Below are 21,903 nucleotides of genomic sequence, written 5' to 3'. Positions count from 1 at the left end.
CTCTTGCCAAAAAAGACAATGACTCCATCATTCTTGATGACTACAGATGTTCCTGACCCAATGCAATTGGGCATTGCCTGACCACCCTTGACCTAAACCAGTGCCTGCATCATCAATAGGCTAACGGTTGTCTCTACCTCGGTCTCTACCGTGAAGCCCAGATTCATTTTCTTCACAGTTACTCCATTAGGTCATCCGGTAGGCAAGCCACTGTCACCACCCAACCTACCCCAGTCCTCTTTCATCATCCTTTTCTCTGCAGACCACAAAAAGACCACTGAAGTTCAGGTCATCATTGATTGTAGTGTGTGTAACTGCTTTCTGAACATGTCCCTTACCCATCAGTTATCTCTGCATCTCTGCTTCAAGGCCAGTGCACTACCCATCTGGCAAACGGTTCCACCATTTAGTCTGGGCAAGTTAGACAAGAGACCTATGAACTCCTGGCCGCTGCTTCTCAGGGTCACCAGGAGTATCTCAACATTGACATCCCCCCTGTTCCCTGTAACCCCCGGGGTACCCTGGTTGCAGGCCTACACCACCATCATCAACTGAACCTTTGCTTTCACTTAGATTACTGCTGCCTGTTTTATTTATTCAACCCTGGAAGTCTCTTCTGCATTGATCTTCCATAGTTACATAGTAGGTGAGGTTGAAAAAAGACACAAGTCCATCAAGTCCCACCTAGGTGTGTGATTATATGTCCGTATTACATTGTATCCCCTGTATGTTGCGGTCGTTCAGGTGCTTATCGAATAGTTTTTTGAAACTATCAATGAGATATGTCTCTGCAGAGGAGACAGCCAGGTTTCTATACTCACAAGTCCTAAAGCAGCCAGCTCATACTGTAGTTGAAAATCACAAGATGTCCCAGAATGGTTAAATTCTTATAACTGGGAACCATGAGTCAACTCCAGAATGCCTTCTGTGTGCAGCAGCCCCTCTAATACTTACCTAAGCCCCCTATAGATCCAGCGATGTTGCAAAAGTGTATAAGCTGCTCAGGACTCCCCTCCTCATTGGCTGAGACAGCAGCACAGCTCCATTGGCTCCTGCTGCTGTCAATCAAAGCCAGTTAGCCAATGAGGAGAGAAAGGGGGCGTGGGCCACTGCTCTGTGTCTGAATGGACACAGGGAGGTGTGGCTCAGTTCGGGTGGCTCCCATAGCAAGCTGCTTTCTGTGGGGGCACTCAATAAGAGGGAGGGGCCAGGAGAGCCAAAGAGGGACCAAAGAAGGAGAGGATCGGAGTTGCTCTGTGCAAAACCACTTCACAGAGCAGGTAAGTATAACATGTTATTTTTATCACTTTAACGCTCAAATCTGCTACCATTTCTATTAAGCATAAATAAAAAGCAAGGTAAAGACCTGAAATATGACAGAATTATTGATAAAAGAGTGTTTTTACATGAAGCATTTACAGATGACAATTGTTGTTCATTGATTTAAGATTTAACACTTTATCTCGCTCTTCAAGAAAAAATTTACTTTTTTTGCAGTCAAAGAACTCAACTCACAACTAGAAAACAATGAACAGAAAACAAGTAAGTCCATGATATTTATCATTTTATTATATGTAACCATAGTTCTGATCCATATATCAAATGCTGATGCACAGGCTTGTAGGTAGGTACAGTCTACTTTCTCTATGACAGATGGCGCTCTTCTGGAACGCCACTGTTGGAGGAGGAAGTCAAGAGAAACAGGGCTCCTCTTCTCGGGACATTGGGGAAGCTATCCTATTGGATGCTGCCAACCCATGTGACTCTAGCAGCCATCTTGGGTCAGCCAGAGGCTATTTAAGGCCCTGGCTCCTGGGTTTGGCACCCTTTATGCTAGTGAGTAGTGCAGGGAAAGGTACCCTGCCTGTCAGGGACAGTACTAGTGGTAGGCAAAGGTTCCTGATGGGGTGTGAAAGCATAGGGTTGATGATTCCTTTGGAAATCTTCCCGTTTGGGTACAAGATGGCCAGGCCGAATTCTGCTCTCTTTCCAGATGCTGTCAGTCCTGCAGGGAATCACCACATCCTCATTTCTGTGAACGGTGAGTGTACGGATAGGCAGATTTCCCATCCCCCCTCATCCCCGGGTTCTTCTACTGCATTCTTCAATAAAAGTTCTTTATTGCACCCTTCTCTATGATCGCACCATGCTGCAACCCCAGCTACAGACTCCAAAGAGCATCTACCTGAATAAGCAGAACAATCTGAAATGCTGGGGAGTTGCATTTCTATAGGTGTGAAAATGTCATTGGTTATTTCCATCCAGATCTAAAAGCAGTCTTGTATGTCAAAGAAGCAGAATTAAAGTCACAGATTACAGATCTCTGTTTATAAGGTGGTCTGGACAAGTTAGAAGACCTGATTCTTTAATGAGGAGGCCTTGTCAGTAGGGATGAGCCGCCCCCCCTCCCCCCTTCCGTTCGCACCAGAACCTGCGAACGGACTGAAAATTTGCGCAAACTTTAGAACCCTGTTAAAGTCTATGGGTCTCAAATGTTCAAAATCAAAAGTGCTCAATTTAAAGGCTAATATGCAAGTTATTGTCCTAAAAAGTGTTTGGGGCCCTGGCTCCTGCCCCAGGGGACATGCATCAATGCAAATAAAAGTTTTAAAAACTTAGTTTTTTTTGGGAGCACTGAATTTAATGACACTTAAAGTGAAAAAAAAATGAAACATTCCTTTAAATGCTGGGGGGTGTCTATAGTATGCCTGTGAAGTGGCACGTGTTTCCCATGCTTAGAACAGTCCCTGCACAAAATTACATTTCTAACAGAAAAAAACGTCATTTAAAACTGCTTGCGTTTTTAACCACTTCGCGCCGGGTGGACATCCAGGGACGGCCTCGGTTTTCAGTGGTTATATCTGAATGATGCCTGAGGCCACAGACATCGTTCAGATATCGGCATTTTCAGCGATTCCCTGCAACATAAGAATGATCATAGCGGCTGCACCACCAAGTTAAGGACGTGAGCCAGACAGGTCACATGGGTCAGTTGTCCCTGTCGGAGGGCGGAGAGGAGGTTGGTTCCATTGTTGCAAACCACCATTCCTGGCTTAAGCGGGCGTTTCGTCAACCACCTCCCAGGCTGCCCCAGTGTGGCTCCTGTCCCCCAAGCACACCAGCGCAAGCAAGGCATGGCATCGTTTTGCCTGCGTACTTGCGTAGCCCATTGAATGCCTAAGGAGCACTGCTGGTTCCAAGGACAAAGCACAGGAAGAGGCCGTGGAGGAAGAAGAGGAGGAGGGGTGGAGGAGAGAGGTGTGTCAGAATCACCAGTAGTAGCATTTTGGAGGCGTGGTGGCGGAACAACCTAAAACACTACTGCACCTTGTCCTGCATCCTTCCCAGCTGCCAGAAGAGTCACGCAATGCGCCGTGAAAGACAGGTAACGTCCCTGTCCATGCCTGCTGGACCATGAGACAGCGGTAATATGCACCTTACCACTGATCGCCCTGTCAGCAAGGCCAAGACATTGCTTTCCATATGCCGGTAGAGAGCCGGAATTGCCTTCCGTGAGAAAAAGTGGCGTTTGGGAACCTGCCACTGAGGAACCGCACATTGTACAAACTCATGGAAGGGGGCCAAGTCTACCAATCCTGCACATGCGGAGCTCTGCAGTGTGATGCAGTCGGTGTGCTGCCCTTAAGCTGGCCCCTGGAGGGCACGCTGCCTCGTTGGAGATGTGCCTCCTCCTCCTCCTCTCTCCTATCAAGCACCCACGTGGAGTCAGTGACCTCATCGTCCCCTCCCTCCTCATCACTGGAGCAAACCTGGCAGTATGTTGCAGCTTGGGGAACATGACTGACAGATTGCTTTCCTTCTTGGACATCCCCTCTCTCTGGGCTCACGTTACTGCCTTCGCTTTCCTTCTTGGGCATCCCCTCTCTCTGGGCTTCATGCTACTGCCTTCCTCTAGCTGGGTATCATCATCAGAGCCTTCAAAACGCTGGACATCCTTATGGAGCATGTACCCAACACTGTGCTCAAACAGTTCTGGGGAGTCCTTAGGAGGAAATGGTGGGGCTAGGGAAGGAGTGACTGATGCCATTGAGCTGAAGGAAGAGGCCACGTTGGCAGCTGCTTTGCCAGTACCCTGAGCCTGGATGAGAGAGGATGAGGAGGATGAGGACAGCTTGGTCATCCACTCTACCAAGTCTTCAGCATGTTGCGGCTCAACACGTCCAGCTGCCGAAAATAAGGACAAGCGTGTCCCATGGCCACGTGCTGATGAGGATGCACCATGTCCATGACCAGCACTGTTGCCTCTAGCATCAGAGCCTGCTTGCCCTCTTTTATTGGCTTGTGACTGTCTGCCTCTCCTTGTTGGCCTTCCAGACATACTAATGGCCTGCAGGGAGATGTAGCTGTATAAAGCTGGGACGTATATACTGATATACTGCTAGCAGAATCATATGCCTACCTGTAGTATTATTAGTATGAGAACACCAGCAATTGGGGTAGCTTTATGTGCACACTGCAGAGTACACAGTACACCAACTGTAATTAACTGCAGATGCCTGCACTATAGGATTAGCAGAACACCAGCAATTGGGGTATCTTTAGGCACACACTGTGCAGATGACACAATACACCGACTGTAAATACTGCAGCTGCCTGTCTGTGGTATAGGATCAGAAGAACACCAGCAATTGGGGTAGCTTTATGTGCACACTGTGCAGATGATACAATACACCGACTGTAATTACTGCAGCTGCCTGTCTGTGGTATAGGATCAGAAGAACACCAGCAATAGGGGTAGCTTTAGGTACACACTGTGCAGATGGCACAATACACCGACTGTAATTGCTACAGCTGCCTGCGGTATAGGATCAGCAGAACACCAGCAATTGGGGTAGCTTTATGTGCACACTGTGCAGATGACACAATACACCGACTGCAACTACTGCAGCTGCCTGCCTGTGGTATAGGATCAGAAGAACACCAGCAATTGGGGTAGCTTTATGTGCACACTGTGCAGATGATACAATACACCGACTGTAATTACTGCAGCTGTCTGCGGTGTAGGATCAGCAGAACACCAGCAATTGGGGTAGCTTTAAGTGCACACTGTGCAGATGACACAATACACCAGTTGTAATTGCTACAACTGCCTGCGGTGTAGGATCAGCAGAACACCAGCAATTGGGGTAGCTTTAGGCGCACACTGTGCAGATGGCACAATACACCGACTGTAATTGCTACAGCTGCCTGGGGTATAGGATCAGCAGAACACCAGCAATTGGGGTAGCTTTATGTGCACACTGTGCAGATGACACAATACACCGACTGTAACTACTGCAGCTGCCTGCCTGTGGTATAGGATCAGAAGAACACCAGCAATTGGGGTAGCTTTATGTGCACACTGTGCAGATGATACAATACATCGACTGTAATTACTGCAGCTGCCTGCCTGTGGTATAGGATCAGAAGAATGCCAGCAATTGGGGTAGCTTTAAGTGTACACTGTGCAGATGAAACAGTACACTGACTGTAATTACTGCAGCTGCCTGCGGTATAGGATCAGCAGAATACCAGCAATTGGGGTAACTTTAGGTGCACACTGTGCAGATCGCACAATACACCCACTGTAATTGCTACAGCTGCCTGCAGATAGGATCAGCAGAACACCAGCAATTGAGGTGGCTTTAGGTTTACACTGTGCAGATGGCACAATTCACAGACTATAATTGCTACGGCTGCCTGCGGATAGGATCAGCAGAACACCAGCAATTGGGGTAGCTTTAGGTGTACACTGTGCAGATGGCACAATACACCGACTGTATTTGCAACAGCTTCAAATTAAATAAAATCACACTGTTTCGCTGCCTATCTCTCTCTGCTACTGCAACACACTACACAAGGCCGCCGCGCAGGCGGCCTTATATAGTGTGGGGCGTGTACTAAACCCCCTGAGCCATAATTGGCCAAAGACACCCTGGCTTTGGCCAATTACGGCTCTCCATTTTTTCTGCGATGTGATTGCCCAAAGCATGCGGGCCATAGTGCATGCTTGGCCAGTCATCAGCCAGCAATGCACTGCGATGCCGCAGTGAATTATGGGCCGTGACGCGCACCTCGAATGGTGGCATAATGTTCAGAATTCGCCGAACGGACGAACAGATGATGTTTGAGTCAAACATGGGTTCGACTCAAACACGAAGCTCATCCCTACTTGTCAGGATGCAGGTGGTCAGCACAATTGTAGGGAACCTAAAAAAGCTTGATTGATTGTTGGTTTCATAAATGGTCAGAAAAATGGTAGTTGCAGGAAGTATTGACCAGAATGAGCAACTGGAAATGGTCTAAAGAAAGGCCAGGATCAGCAGACAGATAGGTCAAAAATAGTCATCTTTAAGTAGTCCTTAAGGAACCAAATCAATAAACAGGATAAAGTCAGTAACCGTTCTAGGTTATGAGAAAAGCAAACACGAACGTTGAATCCGAAACTTGAGATCAGAGTCAAAGTCTTCACAACCTAAAGGCGTATTTCTTATATTTTTATTTTTCTTCCATAGATAACAACTTCACAATAGCAATATCACATCTGAGGAGCAATGGTAAGGGGTTTAGGAATCTGTATTGCTGTTCACATATTTATTTTTTCCTACTATATGAAGCAGAACCTGTGTCTGAAGGTTCAGTGTATGAGGCATATACTAGTGTATATATATATATATATATATATATATATATATATATATATATATATATATATATATATATATATATATATATATATATAAAGAAGAAAATTGCACTAAGTGTAAGTAAATATTGTTTTCAAGTGAATAAACCCAGTGAAAAAACAAGTGAAAAAAACAGCAGCACTCACACACATGTACACATCATAACAGAAAATACGCCATGAGCAATATATAGTCTGCACAGAAGTCCATCCATAGACATGTAGTGAAAAAGGGAAAAATAAATCCACAATTCCAACAAAGAGTCCATATAGTGAACTTAAAGAAGTGTCAATCCAATTTCGATCGGCGCAGACACCCGGTGCTCCCGAGTCCCCACAGGATAAATATGGTAAAATAGATTTGCTTACCAGATATTAAGACTTCTCAAGGTCTATAAGCACTTCAGTGAGCATTCACCCCTCACTACAGGTATAACCACTTTAGCTGTCCAGCCAACTTGATTGGATTCCAGAGAGATATCCCTCACAGTAATTACCATTCAAAGGAACTCCAGAGTCCGACCATTCCATAGACTCATTGCACAACAATCGTTTAAAAGGCACACACGAGTTTATTAAAAGTTCTACTTACAACAGATCCAATAACATAGGCTTATATGTAAACATTAGTTCATCCGGCACCCTCCACGGGTGTACCGAGGTCACCGCTTCTCCATGCCCAGCCTGACCTACGTTTCGTCCAATGGAACTTCTTCTGTGAGGGACTTATTCTGCCTCACAGAAGAAGTCCCATTGGACGAAATGTACATCAGGCGAGGCACAGAGCAGCAGTAGGGGACGGAAAGTATTCAGACCCCCTTAAATTTTTCACTATTTGTTATAATGCAGCCATGTGCCTCATTAATGTACACACAGCATCCCATATTGACAGAAACACACAGAATTGTTGAATTTTTTTTAGATTTATTAAAAAAAGAAAAACTGAAATATCACACGGTCCTAAGTATTCAGACCCTTTGCTCAGTATTTAGTAGAAGCCCCCTTTGGATCTAATACAGCCATGAGTCTTTTTGGGAAAGATGCAACAAGTTTTTCACACCTGGATTTGGGGATCCTCTGCCTTTCCTCCTTGCAGATCCTCTCCAGTTCTGTCAAGTTGGATGGTAAACGTTGGTGGGCAGACATTTTTAGGTCTCTCCAGAGATGCTCAATTGGGTTTAAGTCGGGGCTCTGACTGGGCCATTCCAGAACAGTCACGGAGTTGTTGTGAAGCCACTCCTTTCTTATTTTGGCTGTGTGCTTAGGGTCATTGTCTAGTTGGAAGGTAAACCTTCGGCCCAGTCTGAGGTCCTGAGCACTCTGGAGAAGATTTTTGTCCAGGATATCCCTCTACTTGGCCACATTCATCTTCCCCTCGATTGCAACCAGTCGTTCTGAATTCATTCCATGGTAATAGAGCTTTCCAGTGGGACCTGGCCAAAGTAAACAATTCCAGATAATAAACTCTTGCCCCAACGGGAGTTTCCACCTTTACTTCACATACAAATGAGAAAAGACATTAGCCTCCTGGCTCGCTCTTGCAGGACCGCAGCTCAGACCTCAAACGCAGACCTTTTTCTGGTCCCTCCAACCATTGCACAGCACTGCTGTGCTTGCGTACACCTCCGTACCTCTCACAGCTCCCTGCTGCACTCACTGGATTCACTTTGTGCTCTCATCCTGGTGTGGACAAGGGACCTCCTGTCTCCCAGGTGGCACCCTGAACTATGGCAAAGGTCCTAGGATTGACGTAAAGGCTGTGTACGCCTGCAAAAGCAGCCTGCTGGTCTATGGTAAGACCCAGACACAGGATTAGGGACTTCTTCCTTCCCAAAGCTCTTTGAAGCCTCTGGACTTTAGACCCCCGATCTGGCAGTCACAAAACCCAGAAAAACACAAAAAGATCAATTTTTCTCCACTCTGAACAGACCTTCTGGAGCCCTTCAATCTGTGTCCATGAGAACCCTGTGTCATTGTTGTCTATTCTAATATAATTCAACCCAATGGCAGGTCACGGCAATGTGTACTGTATGTATATATATTTTGGTTGTAAAGAATTGGATTAACTACATTGCCGCCCACGCTTTAGCTGAAAGACGGCTGCAGCACAGGCCTTAATTGCTGGGAGGGCGTCCATGGACCCTGCGGGTCTCGCGCGCCACGCTCTGTGATCAGCCGAGTCTATGAGACTAGCTGACCAGCCCCCAGGAAGGCTATGGCCTGGGGTGCGGATCCAACCGACTGTAATGCCTCAGGTCTGGCTAGCCCAGGGCAAGGAAACAAAAGGAGGATTCTGAGGTCGTTGGGTGCTGTCTCCGGTTTGGGAGAGACCCATTGTACTTTGAGCATTCCAAGGGAGGACTCTTTAGAAGAACACCATGTATGGGTTGGTTTTCTTAACAAGAGCCTGGAAGGGCTGAAGTTACCGAAATAATCCGTTCTTGTGGATGTCGCCAAGCAGGCTGAAAGATCCAGGAATCCTACAAGTGTTCTACAGTTTAGTTTCCCTACATGTTCTGCAACAAGCACCTTGTTGCAGAACAAGGCCTTGTGAGAGAGGGACTGTCCAACCTGAGTGATCATCCAGCTGTGAATGGCTATTCTCTGGATGCAGTCAAAGTAAGCAAGTTCTTTAAAGTTTTTGGACTTTGACTTTGAGAGAACCTGAACTTTCCTTTCCAACCCTCTGATCCCAAGTTGAAAGACTGTTCAATGGTTTCAGTTTTGCAAATAAAATCCATTCAAGTGGATCTATTGTCAGTCTCAAGTTACTGGGCCACCTACCACGGGACATCCCCTAGACATGCAACAAGGAGAACGGAAGGTAACGGTAAGCCCAAAAATAACCAGCAGCTCCTCCGGGGGTTAGTGCTACATATATATATATATATATATATATATATATATATATATATATATATATAGAAAAAAATTTCCCCATAAATAAAATATGATAGGAGTTTTGCATCCAAAAAGTAATGCTTAAGTGATTACTGAGCAATAGTGCTACAGTCTAGTTTGGCTGTGAAATGGCGCATCATATACCTGAAAATTCTTCTGACTTTTACTATATAATATTCTCTTCAAGTGTTCATTATTTATTATGTTATTTTTGTTAAATTATCAATTATTTCTTTCTTTTCCAGTCCAGGAACTCACTTCACAACTAAAACAATCTAAAGAGGAAACAGGTAAGTCAAAGATATGCAAATATCATAATTTAGCCAACACCTAAAAATTTTCACCACCGATTTTTTTTTTTTTCCCTTTTATTGGTTGAACTAGATGGACTTCAGCAAGACTAACTATGTAACTACATTATATTGTCAAAATATAGTGTATATCTTAAGGTCTGTCTCCATAGACCTTTTTTTTTTTTTTTTTTTATCACCACCATATGTATGTACCTAGAACTGCATAAAAAGCTTGAGATAGGCTGGTCTAACCCATTAATACTCTAACCAAAAAAAAACAGAGATGAAAACAATCAATCTGTCAATCAATCAAGTAGTAATATACATTTTACCACATAGTACGTACATTTTTTTTTTTTTTAAATAAGCCTGTAACTAGGGATGAGCCCACGGTTCGACTCAAACATAAGTTCGACTTGAACATTGGGTGTTTGCCCATTCCTCAAAACATTATTGAGCATTTGCAGGAAATTCGACCATATTGAATTCGTACCATAATGAACGGCGAGACCGTCAATGCACTGCGGGATCACAGTGCATTGACAGCTGCTGATTGGCCAAAGCATGCACCTGACCTGCATGCTTTGGTCAATCACAGTGCGCTCTGCTGTGAGAGCCATGAGTGGCCCCACGCTATGTAATGCTGCTTACACGGCAGCCGTAGATAGCGTAATGAATAAGAACAGCAACATTACATTTGTAAAGGAAAAAATGTAATTTAAAACTGCTCATGGCTGTAATGTGTTGTCGGGTCTCAGCAATATAGATGAAAATCATTGAAAAAAATAGCATGGGTTCCCCCCAGTCCATTACCATGCCTTTTTGCTCTGGTATGGATATTATATGGCAACCCCTCACCCATTTTTTTTTTTTTACAAATTGCTTAGGGGTCCCCTCCAAAATCTATACCAGGCCATTCAGGTCTGGTATGGATATTAAGGGGGACCTTGTGCCAAAATGTAAAAAAAAAAGGTGTGGGGTCCCCCCAAAATCCATATCAGACCCTTATCCAAGCAGGTAACCTGGCAGGCCGCAGGAAAAGGGGGGGGTGGTAAGATAGCGCCCCCCCCTCCTGAATGATACCAGGCCACATGCCTTCAACATGGGGAGGATGCTTTGGGGTCCCCCCAAAGCACCTTGTCCCCATGTTGATGGAAAGCTCTCATCTGTCTTTTGCTGGCCAAATTTCCGATCGCGTGTACGCGGCATTAGAGTCTGCAAGAGATTTTTAGACATGGACATGGATGCAAAGTCTTGCAGCTGTAATTGCAGAGAAAGGAGGTTCTACAAAGTACTGACTCACTTTTCACATATTTATTTGCAAAAAATATTGAAAACCATTTATCATTTTCTTTCCACTTCACAATTACAGTATGGGCCACTTTGTGTTGGTCTATCACATAAAATCCAAATAAAATTTCAAATAAAATACATTTACGTTTTTGGTTGTAACATGACAAAGTGTGGAAAATTTCAAGGGGTATGAATACTTTTTCAAGGGACTGTGTATATGTATATATATATATATATATATATATATATATATATATATATATATATATATATATATATATATATATATATATTCATAAAATTTGCAGGAGGAATGTCAGAAACATTTCAGAGAACCATATCACATTTTGGACAGTAGATGGAGCTGGAGCTGATGATCATAGAGATTAATCTATTAGATATATTACAGCCAAAATTCATGCAGTTTGCACTAACGTCTGTGAGTGACATTCATCCAACAGATGTTTTATAAAATTTTAATTTTAAACTTTCTATATATATATTTATGTATTTTTCTCCAGAGGTGGGGAGACATATGGGTGAAGTAAAAAGTTGTATCTTTCTTTGTTTATATTATGAAGCACTAACAAGTGAAATATTTTTGTAAATACATTTTGCATATGCATCTATTATAGATGGAGCTCTCTGCTTTACCATATCATTTTTGCAGGCTCTTGTTATCCGTTTTGCTGGGGGAAAAAAAAAACGTATTGTGTACGGAGTTCAATAGCCCAAGCTTAAATATACAATACATACCCAATGGAATGAGTTAGAGAAGTGACCCTTCCTTTTAGTAGCACTTTTTGAATCATGTTTTATGCTTTTAGATGGGTCGTGTTCTGGGTGTTCTGAGCAGTCGAATGTCTTCTGAGTAGTCCGATCACCCTTCCTGCCTCTGGAGGGACTTTTAGATTTATATTTACTTCTTTATTTTATTATAATTTTATTTTATGTTTTAGATTCTGAGCTGGAAGGGAGTGTGTCTGCTCTGAAGCAATCAGGTAACTATAGTAAATCTCATAAAAATATATGTGAATCAAAAGAAGGGCTTTTATGCAATACTTCATTCTGGGTGTGTCATTACAATGTTCATTCACTACAACTTTGTGTTTTTTCTTTCCAGTTGCCAGAATAACAGATGACCTAAAGAAGATAAAGAACGGTGATCATTGCAGATTATTCTGCATCCTTTATTTTTTTTTATAAAACAGAAGGCCTAGAAGTGACAGTTAGCTCCGCCCCCTCCCACTCACTTCCTGGTCTATCACAGAGCTGATGCTATGTGTAGTGTAAAATTAGGTACCAAGGAGTCATTGGACCATTTTAGTTCAACCATAAACCTTTATTAATGGGGGTCCTACAATGTACCTTTATTTATGGGGTCCCACTATGGTGCTTTGTTTATGTAGTCTAACCGTGGACCTTTATTTATGGGGTCCCACCATGGGCATTCAATTATGAGGTCCAACCATGGATCTTTATTTATGGGTTCCACCACTGATCTTTATCTATGAAGTCCAACCATGGACGTTTATTTATGTGGTCCCACCATGAAACTTTATTTATAGGGTCCCACTATGAACCTGTATTTTAAGGGTTCCATCATGGTCCTTTATTTATAGGGTGCCACAGTGAACATTTATTTTAGGCATTCCACCATAGACCTGTGTTTGTGGGATCGCAACATGGACCTTAATTTATACGGTCCCACTATGGACCTTTATTTCAGGTGTCCCACTATGGACCTTTATTTATAGGGTTCCACCAAAAACCTTTATTTCAGGTGTCCCACTATGGATCTTTTCCACCATAAACCTTTATTCCTGAGGTCACACCATGGACCTGTATTGAAAGAAAGTGTGTCTGTTCGGGTCACACCATGGCCCTTTATGGGGTCAAACCATAGCCCTTTATTTATTGGGTCCCACTAAAGACCTTTATTTATATGGTTCCACCATGAACCTTTATTTATGGGGTCAAACCATGGACCTTTATGTATAGGGTCCCACCATGAACCTTGATTTATAGGGTCTCACCATGAACCTTTATTTCATGTATCCCACAATGAACCTTTATTTATGGGGTCCCACCATGAACCTTTATTCATGGAGTCACACCATGGACCTTTATTTATTGTGTCCTACTAAAGACCTTTATTTATAGGATCCCATCATGAACCTTTATCTCAGGTGTCTCACCATGGACCTTTAAGGGGTTAACCATGAATCATCATGTATTGGGTCCCCCCAAAGACCTTTATTTATAGGGTCCCATCATAGACGCTTATTTCAGATTTTTCACCACGGACATTTAAGGGGTACACCATGAATCTTTATTTAAGGGGTACACCATGAACCTTTATTTATAGGGCCACACCATGAAGCTTTATTTCAGGTGTCCCACTAGGGATCTTTTTTTTTTATAGGGTCCCAGAATGAACCTTTATTCATAGGGTTACACCATGGCACCATGGATTTTTATTTATAGATTTTGCACTATGAATCTTTATTGATAGGGTCCCATCTTGCACCTTTATTTATCCTGGTTAAAATCCAGATTGCTAATATTGGAGTTGGAGTTGTTCCTCTCCATGCTTTGCACTCCTCTGGGATTGGTTCAGTTGTCACTGATGCTTTTATTTATGGGAGACCACCGAGGACCTTTACTTATAGGGACCACCATGGACCTTTATTTTCTAGGGACCACCATGGGCCTTTATTTATAGGGACCACCATGGACCTTTGGTTTTAGGGTCCCACCAAGAACCTTTATTCATGAGGCCACACCATGGACCTTTATGTACAGGTTTCCACCATGAACCTTTATTTATAAGGTCCCACCATGATGCTTTATTTCAGATGTCCCACTATGGATCTTTATTTATAGGGTCCCAGTATGAAACTTTATTCATAGGGTTACTCCATGGCACCATGGATTTTTATTTATAGATTTCCACTATGAATCTTTATTTATAGGGTCCCATCATGCACCTTTTTTTTATCCTGGTTAAAATCCAGATTGCTAATATTGGTTAAAGTTGGAGTTATTCCTCTCCGTGCTTTGCACTCCTCTGGGATTGGTTTAAGTGTCACTGACAAAGCTGTAGTGGTAGCAATACTGGACTTGTATAAGGTGTCCAAGGTGGCCAGGACAATAGATCTGGCAGGTGCCTTTACTTGTTAATGTTTGGGACTTGTTTATGCAGCTTTAAAATTCACCACACTGCACACATTCAGAAACCACAACTACAGCCAGGGAAGGGACAAACAATGTCCCCAGACTACAAACACCTAGTTACTTAAAGTGAAAGTAAACCCATGGATTTAAACAGTTAAAAAAAAGGCATGCCAGGAATGCTAACTGCACATTGGCTGTGCTCTCAGCCAAACTATCAAACCATCCAATGGCTGGTGTCATAACGAATCACATGTGCAGCACCATAGCAGTTGAAGATTAAACAGAGGCAAAGATGGCAGCTTCCTTGGCTGAAAACGATAGGGGAGTTTACATCCACTTTAAATTCACAGTTATTCCAACACACAAATAAAACATTGTCTGGATATCGCTGTTTCTATAGGGAAAAAGACTACAATGTATCGTCATTTAGAGTGTTAATTCACCATGTTGTGGGTTTCACTGAAAGTACTTATATACTTATAACTAGTTAGTCAAGAAGGCCTAATTCAAAAACACATAGTGCAGTACAGGAGATCAGACATGTAACACATACTAAAATTGTATGCTGAAACTGTCTCCATTTATTGGATGATTGACATGAGTATTTATAATAGAAATGATGGCAGTCATGTAGTCTATCCTCGTTGGTGATGGTGGTCAGATGCTGTTGGCGATTGAGGATAATTTTTGGAGAATTCTGGACTTTCCAACGTCTTAATTTTTTTACTTTTATGATGATTCAGCATCCCAAGATTTGGCACGGATCTTTTGTGGTCAGGGGTTTTCGACACTTGGACGTCTCAAGGGTATATGTGCATTGTACATAAAGAGAAGTAGAGTAAAGGTTAGTTTCAGAAGCTTTCTTGTAGTTATCATAACACCATCAGTCATTTTTTTTTTATAAAGTACATCTTGCCACCACAACCATCAGCCAGCTTCTATCAATATAACAGTTCCTTTTATTCATCAACACATCATTATTTATAGCAGTGGCCTCCAAACAATGGCCTGTGGGCCAGATGTGGTCTCCTGCTTGCCTTTATCCGGGACATTAACACACTATTCCTCTCTCCGACATTAACAATGAGGCGTCATTCCTTGCACTGACACCAAAAGTGAGAATAATACTATCCACTGACACCGATGATGGGGCACCATTTCTTAAAATGACACCAATGATATGATGGGTCATTATTCATCCTACTGATACCAATGATGGAGCACTATTTCCCCTACTAAAACCAATGAATGAGCACCATTCTTCCCATTGTCCCCAACAATGGGGCATCATTCCTTCCACTGACACCAAAGATCAGGAATTATTCCTCCGACTAACAACAACAATGGGTCACTGATCCTCCAACTAATATTAATGTATTAATGATGGGGGACAATTCCTCCTCCTACTGACCACTATGTATATATATATATATATATATAGAGAGAGTATCTCACAAAAGTGAGTACACCCCTCCCTATTTTATTCTATATTTTCATGTGACAACACTGAAGAAATGACATTTTGTGTAAAGTAGTGAGTGTACAGCTTGCATAAATTTACTGTCCCCTTCAAAATAACTCTACACACGACCTGACATAAATAGGAAGAGGAAAAACCTCAAACAAGCTCAATAGTTCTGGTGAGGCGGCACCCAACAGCAACTCAAAACGTAGAAATACAGAAAGGAGCGCCAGACCAATACCGGGTGAAAAAGTCCAAGATCATTTTAATTGGTGGTAAAAAAGTTATATAAAAACAGCCAATGTTTTTAGGAGGCATCACCATTCCCCCTTCATCGGGGATCAACACAGGATAAAACTTGGATTGACTGTCAGGAACATCATGTCAGGGGTCAGAGGGATGGTACCAGCCATAAAGCTCATACTGATGTTCATGCAAATGCACTCATGCACAAGAGCATGCACCTGGAACACTTGGAAACTTCTACCACAGATACTGGGGCCTAGTGGACTATAAAAACCTGGGCCCTGGATCAGGTATGGATGGTTCCTGAGACAGCTTCAACTCTTCTGGGAAGGCTGTCCACAAGGTTTAGCAGTGTGTCTATGGGAATATTTGACCATTCTTCCAGAAGTGCATTTGTGAGGTCAGGCACTGCTGTTGGATAAGAAGGCCTGGCTCGCTCTAGTTTATCCCAAAAGTTTTCTATTGGGTTGGGGTTAGGACTCTGGACAGGCCAGTCAAGTTCCTCCACCCCAAACTCACTCATTCACATTATATTGCTAAAAGTATTGGGCCACCCCTCCAAATCATTTGGTGGAGGGTGGATTATGGTGTGGGGTTGTTTTTCAGGGGTTGGGCTTGGCCCCTTAGTTCCAGTGAAGGGAACTCTTAAGGCGTCAGCATACCAAGACATTTTGGACAATTTCATGTTCCCAACTTTGTGGGAACAGTTTGGGGATGGCACCTTCCCGTTCCTACATGACTGTGCACCAATGTACAAACATGGTCCATGAAGACATGGATGAGTGAGTTTGCTGTGAAGGAACTTGACTGACCTCAACCCTATAGAACATCTTTGGGATGAATTGGAGTGCAGACTACAAGCCAGGTCTACTGGTCCAACATCAGTGCCTGACCTTACAAATGTGCTTCTGGAAGAACGGTCAAACATTCCCATAGACACACTACTAAACCTTGTGGACGGTCTTCCCTGAAGAGTTGAAGCTGTTATAGCTGAAAGGGTGGGCCAACTCAATATTAAACCCTACGGACTAAGACTGGGATGGCATTAAAGTGATTATAAAGACAGAAGGTGCATTCTATGCATTAAGATAAAAAGCCTTCTGTGTGCAGCAGCCCTCCCATTCCCCCATAATACTTACCTGAGCCCCATCTCTATCTGGGGATGTCCACGGGTAAATTGGCCGTCTGGGACTCTTCCGCCTGATTGGCTGAGACACTTTTAAACTATCCAAGAATATTGGCTCTTCTCCACCTGGGCATATAGTCATAGTCACGTCTCTGAAGTTCTCGTAAACACAGAGGTATAGTTTTCTTTAAAGTTGTCCTGTTTATTTGAAAAGAAACTGTGTCTACTCTGATCTGAGAATCCTTCAGCTTATATGAGGTCTCGATATCATCCAAGTGTATTTACTGGGAGTCAATAGTGTCTCTTTATCTCAACAAAAAGTCCTCTTCAGACATGGAAAGTTAGTCTTTCATTCTTCTTAGTACCAACTGAGAGAACTGGCTGAGTGGTGAGAGCTGACCAAAAAGAGGATCAATGGATTCTTCAGGGGCCTAGCAAATAGTAAACAGTTTAATAAAAACATGACCTACCAAGGTTTATGGAGGAAGCTGGATATTCTTGTCTCGAGAGGAGGAGATCCTGGGGCAATCTACAAAGTGAAACTCCTTCTCAGGAAGTGTCAATATGACCGCCATGCCTCTTTGTTTCTAGAGGGACTATGGGAAGTTCCACTCGCCTAACCCTTACCAGAACTGCAAACAAGGTGTAGCTGTTAAAACGGTTGTTGGCCTTAAGGACAGTACAGGTTCCTTGACAAAGTCCAGGTCAGGGATCCTGGAGATTGTGAGGTCCTTTTATGCTGACCTTCTTGGGAGGAAAGAGCTTGACCGTGACAAGATGGACAGCTTTTTGGACTCTACTCCAGGTCTAAATGGTGGAGATGTTCCATTGATGAATTTGACAGAAGAGATCACAATTGAAGAGGTGATGAGGGCAACTGAACAGCTTGCCATCAAAAAGTCACCTGGACCGGATGGCTTGATGGCTGAGATTTACAAAGCCTTTAAGTCTATTCTGGCCCCACATTTGGTAGAGGTTTTTAACAGATGCCTTGCTGGGGGAGTGCTTTCCCGTTCCATGAGGCACTCGGCTGTGATTCTTTTTTCAAAGAGTAAAGATCCTTCGATGATTGAGAATCAGCCTTCTTAACGTCGATAGAAAGATACTGGCAAAGATTCTTTTCTGGTGCCTATAATTAGAAGCAGAGTCTTTGCTTTCTCACCATCAGCACTGTTCGGTCCAGGGTAGAAGCACCTTCACAGCAGTTTTAGCTGTCCAGGGGGCCTTGGAGCGGTGCAGGGCTGCAGGCTGGGGAAAGTATTTGCTGACGTTGGATCAGGCAAAGGCTTTTGATCGTGTTAACCATGAGTACCTGTGGCTGCTCCTTAGTAAGTACAGTATGCCGGGTGGTTTTGTCGATTGGTTAAAAGTCTTGTATAAGGGGGCAGAAAGCTTTCCTCTTGTTAATGGTTGGGTTGGGCAGTCCTTTGAGGTTGGCTCCGGGGTGCCCTAGGATTTTCCCCTGAGCCCCCTGCTCTATGTATTAGCAATACATGGACCCCTTCATCAGGATGTTAGAGAGCGGCATGTTGTGTGGGGTGCCAGTGGGGCTCCCAGGTGAGCCGCCTTTGAGGGTTGTTGCCTATGCAGGCGATGTGTCGGTGATTGTCACTGGGGCAGATGAAGCAGAGGAGGTGGTCTCTCTGACATCACGGTATTCTGAAGCATCAGGCTCCAAGATCAATCAGGAAAAGAGTGAAGTTCTGGATGGGAAAGGAAGGGAAGAGGTTTGATCTCCCGGACACCTTTCCAGTGTCCCAGGAAAGAATTAGGATTCTAGGCATTGAAGTTGGACCCGGCAATTATGGCCTCAAAAACTGGGAAGGCAGATTGGAAATTGCCAATACTAAGGTGGTCAGCTGGAAGAGATGGAAGTTATCTCTGAGGGAAAGGGTTGATCTGATTAAGACTTACCTGATTCCGATCTTCTTGTGTGTCATCTTTGTCTGCATCTTGCCAGTGTCTCTCTATGCTAGGGTCAGTAGTGTGTTCTTCCAGATGCTGTGGGGGAACAGACTGAACCCCATCAAGAGGAATGTCACCTATCTATCCAGGAGGGAGGGTGGCTTAGGTATGGTCAACCCAGTTCTTTTCGTTTCACTGCTATTTCTCAAATTTAACATTGGTAATATGCTTGCAGTGGAACCTCCTGGATGGGTAGGCATATCTAGATCTTGGTTTAGGCCTTTTCTACGACTTTGGGAGGAAGTTGGCCAAGTGAAGAATCTCAGGGGTCATCGTGGTCAGCTACCAGCCTATTTCGCTCTGTGCCTGAAGTTACTGCGGCAGTGCGATTGTCAGCTGAAGATCTCAGATCGGTTCTGAAGAAAGTCCTTATGATTCGAGTCTTGAGCGAAGTCTTTCATGACCCACTGGCCTTAGAGGATTGCCCAGGCCCAGTTTTGTGGTCAGGGTTAAGACTGATTAATTTGGACAGAGTACCCCCTAAATTTAGGGATATGGCCTGGTTGTGCTTCCATGGGAGGCTCTATGTTCGGGGCAATTTGAAATTCCGCAGTGAGATGGATTATAGCTGTCCTCAAGAGGAGTGTGCGGATTCAGGAGGAGACTATGGACCATTTTCTGCTTCGTTGCCCCTTTAACATAGAGGTGTACAAACAGGTGGGGCGGGCCCTCTGTGTTCCTTTCCTCTCCAGGCTGGTTTATGCTGAGTGGGCGTACGGAGCATTCAATACTGGTGGGGTTTTTTGTTTTGGATAGACTTTTTTTTTTAGTTAGCCTTTCACCTGGAACGCACGGTGTCGGGTCTGCACTCGGCATAAAATCCTTCCTGTTGAGGTGGTGGTGTATGCAATTCTGCATGAGGTGGAGAAGATTCGGGTGCTTGAGAGGGACAAGCGGAGTCGGGGGGCTTGGTTGAAGGTGTGGAGGGGGTTCAAGCCTCTCTGACTGCCAGGAGTCTGTTTCCCGGGTGTGGCTGTCTGTCTCTTATCACCCTAGATTATTATTTGTATTAATGTTTGATAAATGGCTGTGTACTTAGGTGATGGGTTGTGCCTCTTAGGCCCTTTCTGCTGCTTTATTTAACCACTTTCAGACCGGACCATTTTGCTGGTAAATGACCAGAGGTCTTTTTACACTTTGGCACTGCGCTGCTTTAACTGGTAATTGCGCGGTCATGCAATGTTGTACCCAAACAAAATTTGCGTCCTTTTCTTCCCACAAATAGAGCTTTCTTTTGATGGTATTTGATTGCCTCTGCGATTTTTATTTTTTGCGATATAAACGTAAAAAGACCGCAAATTTTGAAAAAAAAATGATATTTTCTACTTTTTGTTATTAGAAAAATCCAATAAACTCAATTTTAGTCATACATTTAGGCCAAAATGTATTCAGCCACATGTCTTTGGTAAAAAAAAGTCAATAATTGTATATTTATTGGTTTGCGCAAAAGTTGTCACATCTACAAACTAAGGTACGTTTTCTGGAATTTACGCAGCTTTTAGTTTACGACTGCCTATCTCATTTCTTGAGGTGCTAAAATGGCAGGGCAGTACAAAACCCCCCCAAATGACCCCATTTTGGAAAGTAGACACCCTGAGGAAATTGATAAGTGGCATGTTGAGCCCATTGAATATTTTATTTTTTTGCCTCAAGCGATTGAATAATGACAAAAAAAATATTTTTTTTTTTTTTTACACAAAGTTGTCACTAAATGATATATTGCTCACACATGCTATGGGCATATATGAAATGACACCCCAAAATAAATTCTGCTGCTTCTCCTGAGTATGAGGATACCACATATGTGGGACTTTTTGGGAGCCTAGCCGCGTACGGGGCCCCGAAAACCAAGCACCGCCTTCAGGCTTTCTAAGGGCGTAAATTTTTGATTTCACGCCTCACTACCTATTACAGTTTTGAAGGCCATAAAATGCCAAGATGGCACAAAACCCCCACAAATGACCCCATTTTAGAAAGTAGACACCCCAAGCTATTTGCTGAGAGGCATTTTGAGTCCATGGAATATTTTATATTTTGCCACAAGTTGCGGGAAAATTACAAACTTTAATTTTTTTTTATTTTTTTTTCACAAAGTTGTCACTAAATGATATATTGCTCACACATGCTATGGGCATATGTGAAATGACACCCCAAAATAAATTCTGCTGCTTCTCCTGAGTACGGGGATACCACATATGTGGGACTTTTTGGGAGCCTAGCCGTGTACGGGGCCCCGAAAGCCAAGAACCGCCTTCAGGTTTTCTAAGGGCGTAAATATTTGACTTCACTCCTCACTACCTATTACAGTTTTGAAGGCCATAAAATGCCAAGATGGCACAAAACCCCCACAAATGACCCCATTTTAGAAAGTAGACACCCCAAGCTATTTGCTGAGAGGCATGTTGAGTCCATGGAATATTTTATATTTTGCCACAAGTTGCGGGAAAATTACAAACTTTTTTTTTTTTTCACAAAGTTGTCACTAAATGATATATTGCTCACGCATGCCATGGGCATATGTGAAATGACACCCCAAAATAAATTCTGCTGCTTCTCCTGAGTACGGGGATACCACATATGTGGGACTTTTTGGGAGCCTAGCCGCGTACGGGGCCCCGAAAACCAAGCACCGCCTTCAGGCTTTCTAAGGGCGTTACAGTTTTGAAGGCCATAAAATGCCAAGATGGCACAAACCCCCCCCCCAAATGACCTCATTTTGGAAAGTAGACACCCCTAAATTTAGGGGTACACTAGT

At 43.5% G+C, this 21,903-nt stretch overlaps 1 protein-coding gene across 1 annotated transcript in view; it reads left to right on the top strand.

The window, feature by feature from the left end:
• The window catches only part of LOC143961939 (uncharacterized), a 73,108-nt gene that overhangs the window by 34,644 nt on the left and 16,561 nt on the right, over positions 1–21,903 (top strand). The window contains exons 5-9 of the mRNA XM_077471272.1: positions 1,498–1,542; positions 6,516–6,557; positions 9,832–9,876; positions 12,132–12,173; positions 12,296–12,334. Coding sequence (XP_077327398.1) covers positions 1,498–1,542; positions 6,516–6,557; positions 9,832–9,876; positions 12,132–12,173; positions 12,296–12,334 — 213 coding nt within the window. The remainder of the gene's footprint in view (positions 1–1,497; positions 1,543–6,515; positions 6,558–9,831; positions 9,877–12,131; positions 12,174–12,295; positions 12,335–21,903) is intronic.

The sequence above is a fragment of the Lithobates pipiens genome, unplaced genomic scaffold (assembly GCF_037356315.1).
Source record: "Lithobates pipiens isolate NorthernLeopardFrog02 unplaced genomic scaffold, aLitPip1_a1.2 Scaffold_8, whole genome shotgun sequence".
NCBI lineage: Eukaryota > Metazoa > Chordata > Amphibia > Anura > Ranidae > Lithobates > Lithobates pipiens.
Note: the sequence above shows the minus strand (reverse complement) of the source record. Positions and strands in the feature narration are given on the sequence as shown.